At 48.0% G+C, this 4079-nt stretch overlaps 1 protein-coding gene across 1 annotated transcript; it reads left to right on the forward strand.

Annotated features, from left to right (window-relative positions):
- The first annotated feature begins 3277 nt into the window (after positions 1 to 3277).
- Positions 3278 to 4079, forward strand: LOC104288541 (chromosome unknown open reading frame, human C3orf70). Its single transcript, XM_009887362.1, has one exon. It carries the CDS (start codon positions 3290 to 3292, stop codon positions 3824 to 3826), a length of 537 nt encoding a protein of 178 aa, XP_009885664.1. The 5' UTR covers positions 3278 to 3289; the 3' UTR covers positions 3827 to 4079.

Here is a 4079-nt window from a genome sequence, read left to right on the forward strand (position 1 = left end):
GTCCCAGCCGTGAGCACCAGCACCCTTTAAAGAGGGACCTAGTCATGTTTTTAAAGCAGATGTTTAATCTGTCTAAAATAAACAAACTTGGCCCTAAAACTAGCTGTAACTTAACAAACTTGTACCAGAATTCTAAAGACATATGGAAATCAGTTCATGTAGAAAATTCTCTTTTTTTCTGTTGGGCAATGCTGTGGCAGAGCTTGTCCTTGGAACGTGAGGAAACAGTTTCAGCCACTGTAAGGTCGCAAATGGGGATCTGAAATCCCCTGTTAACAGAATAGCCGCTGTTTTCTTCTACCCTGAAATTAGTGCCAGCAGGGCAGTTTTGAAACATGCAGAGAATTACCACATGCTGCTGCAATGGTAAAACAACCAGCTGAGCTCCCGGGTAACACCTCATCTCCCCCTGCCGCCACTTTTTTGGGGAAAAAAAAGGAATCAAAGATTGATCATTTGATGTCCATGCTGTAAGCTACCTTGGCTTAAATCCCCTGCTTCCTTCTCCCAGCGTCCCCCAGCCTTCTGTCAGCAGGTGGTTGCCTATTTTAAGTGGAAAAATATAGTCTTGTTGTGCAGATACCTTTTTTTCTTGATCCTGTTGAGATCTTCACCAGGGCCTTCCTTGGACACTTCAAATAGAAGTGGCACAGAATAAGAGTTAAATTTTTTTTCACTAGTATCTGTTTTTTATCGTTGGTTGTCAGTGGAACAGAATAGGAGCCCACACAGCAGCACCCCAAAACGTATGAATAATTACAGTGTTGGGGTGTCAATCGAGGGGAGGGCGATCCCACGCAGGCTGCATTTCAGTTTTCACCAGCCGAGCTTTATCAGACACTAGTCCAACCAGCAGCATGCTAAGTGGTCGTCTAATTGTGTTGCTTTGCAAGACAGTAGCATATTTCATGTCCACTAATTTGATAGAAGGATTTGTGAAGAACAGTGGCTGGCGGGAAGCCACGGGCTGCTGCTGTTAGAGCGGGTTGTGAAGGTATGGTCTGCCCGCCTGCCCCGGAGAGCTCCCCAGAGAAGTTGTGTCAGGAAGATTTGAAAAATGCCCAAGGCTCCATCCCTCAGTGGCTGCCAGAACCGAAATATCTGCGCTGCTGCTCCAAAGAGCGCCGGAGGAGTAAGAGCTCTGTGGTTGAAGCGGTCAGTTGTTTGATGCTAGTGCTTCGTTCCTCTGAGTCACAGCAAGTTTAGAAACTAGACCATGGTATATTAAAAAGATGGCAATGGAGAGGATGGCTTTGTGTTTTCTGCCATCCAGCCATAATCAAACAGGAGGGGGAAAAAAGCTTGTTTTCTTTTTACTGAGCTTTTCCAGCGGCTCTGTTAATAATTATGATTCCACAGATCATAGGAAAAAAGTGCTTGATGAGGTGGAGGGGAGCTGGTCAGATCGAGTCACAAAATGTTCCTTTTTCCCTGCCCACCCACTGCCGCCGTCTCGCTGCTCTCAACCTGGCTGGGTTGGCGGTTCTCTCCCATGGCACGACAGGGGTGGGCTTTTCTCTTCTGCATGTCTGGTGCTTGTTCCTCTGAGCCTGCTTTCTGCGTTTGCTGGCCTCGCCTTGCGCCTCCTCCCGCGCTCCAGCGCTCCCCGCTCAGCTCCACGCTCTTGGTGGCGTTTCCTCTGTTCTCCCTGTCCTTCAGCGATGGGGTTTGAAGTCCCAGCAGAGGAACACAGCTGACTTTCACAGGAGCCATTTCCCTTCCGATACCGACAGCGCAGCAAGGGTGGGAAGAGCCTTCCCCGGCGCTGGAGGTTTCCCCTGCTGACGTACCAGAGCCGGGCTGGCAAAGCACAGCCTGTGCGCAGGCCCTGGCTCATCGGGGCTGGCAGAGCCACCGAGCACCCCAGAGGCTGCTGCAGCCAAGAACTGGGATCTCTCAGCCCGTCCCATTGCCAGCGCTTTCAACAGGCTGCTGGGGCACCGAAAGCCACGCTGGCTGGAAACTTGTTGCAGTCAGAGCCCATCCCACGCTGGGAAGGATTCCCAGGCTGAGGATGAGAATTTTTACTGCAGAGAGGCATGGTGGGGGGAGCGAGCCTTTCCCTGCGGAGAGGAATGCCCTTCTCTCCTTTCTCTCCCGGGCCATACTCAGCCTCCCTGAGCAGGAATACAATCACTGCTCTGATTTTCCAAAGGAATGGGTAATTCAGCAGAGAAGGGCTGCACCTACCTGAGCTGCAGACACAAAAACATGTGGCAGATCTCATCACAGCACAGCCGGATTCATTAATGCAGTAAGACTTCAGTGGCTTTCTGCTCCTTACCTGGAGAGCTTCAAGCATCAAAACAGTCCTTCAGTGCTTTGATACGGTTTCTGCCTTTGCAAAGCAGCATTTGCAACTCATGCATCAAAACTCTTCTGAGAGCCCCGTGACTTGCAAGTCTTCTGGAAATTTGTGCTTTCATAGCGTATGAACCCCTAGGGAGACATGAATCTTTCAGAGGCTGCATACAAATAAAATGCAGCATTTTACAGTCTTAGGCATAGCCTCAGGTTTCTCAGGTTTTCCTAACTAAGTACTGATTTTCTGCTCTTTTATTTATTTCTTTAAGTAAAGATTTTTCAGTTCACACTTGGTTCAGCGCTATATAACCAACATAATCCTATTTTCTTACTACTTAACCAGATAATCAAGATGCCAAAAGCATTTCTGTGGCTTGGGAATTCCCTTATTTTCTGCCTTAAAATTCTAATTGCAGTCATGTATGAACCTCTAGTTTATAATACAGAAAAATGCGATTTAGTCCCTAGGAAAAAAAAGAACATGGAAACACATGCAGGGAGACTCATTGTAATTTGCAATAATAATAGTAATATAATAAGATTTAGGTCATTGTAGCAAAGACTTAAGCTAGAACTGCTTTGTGTCTCTGAGCATCTTTTCAGGTTTTTTTCCCCCTAGAAAGGGGTGCAGGCAGGCTTGCTGCCTGTCCTGCTTCTTAGCTATGGAGTTGTGCTCCTGGAGTTAGTTTTCTAGAGTTAGTGATGTCCTGCAGATGCCTTCGAAGGAGGGGCAGGGAGAGGAGTGGGACTGGAGTAAGGAAGGTTATGCTCACCTGCAGTATTAAGCATCAGAGAAACCATACAGGGGAGGACTGAACACCTTGAGGGCATTGAAAACAGCGCGGCAGCTGACTGCAGGGAACCGTTGGTTGTTATTAAAAGCCAAGAGCAAGCATCTTCTCGTCTGTTTGTTTCTGACTTAAGGATAACAATCTTTAAATGCTGCTTTTCTGTTTTCCCCACAGGTAAATATGTCTATCAGCCCATGACACCCGTAGAGCAACTTCCCAGCACCGAAATACCCATTCGCCCTCGGGAGTCTACAAACACCATCCAGATCTCCGTTTCGCTCACCGAACACTTTTTGAAGTTTGCACCTGTCTTCCAGCCCCCTCTGCCCCCCGACTCCCCGCAGTTCTGCACAATCGCGGACCTCTTCATTGACAATTACCGCGTGAAATGCATCAATGGGAAGATGTGCTACGTACAGAGGCAGCCTCCCCCCGTGCCCCACAAGATAAAGCCCGAGGAAGCCCCTGTTCGCAATGCCTTAATCACAAAAGAGAGCAATACACCAAAACCAGATCACTGCTCGTCCCCTTCCAGCTCCGAGGACTCCGGGATCAATGCGGTGGGGGTTCACTACATAGAGTCGTGTGACGAGGACACGGAGGGGGTGGCTGAGCTAAGTTCAGAAGAAGATTACAGCCCGGATAGCAGCTGGGAACCAGATGAATGCCCGCTCTTGTCACCCTCGCAGTGCGAAATGGAAGTGATTGAGACTATAGAAACCACTGTGTGATCCGACAAGTTGGTATAAGATCAGTCCAGTTCCCACTCAGTAATGTTGCTTTTGTAGTATTTATATTTTCTGTTTTTTTTCTGACAATCCCTTTTTTCCAATGCACTTGATATTTCAGATTCCTCATGGGAGTGCAGTTATGGGACTTGCATATTGGTGAACTAGCAGCAGCCTGAGCAGTTTTAACATGTTCTCAGCCTGATCAGATCTCCCACATCTGCACGTAAGGTAGTGATAAATCTTAAGACTTCTA

This window comes from Charadrius vociferus, unplaced genomic scaffold, assembly GCF_000708025.1.
Source record: "Charadrius vociferus isolate BGI_N301 unplaced genomic scaffold, ASM70802v2 scaffold406, whole genome shotgun sequence".
In the NCBI taxonomy this organism is placed as follows: Eukaryota; Metazoa; Chordata; class Aves; order Charadriiformes; family Charadriidae; genus Charadrius; species Charadrius vociferus.

What these genes read in the sequence shown, in the direction of transcription:
- LOC104288541 (XM_009887362.1), top strand. Translation starts at nt 3,290, where the DNA reads ATGACACCCGTAGAGCAACTTCCCAGCACCGAAATACCCATTCGCCCT.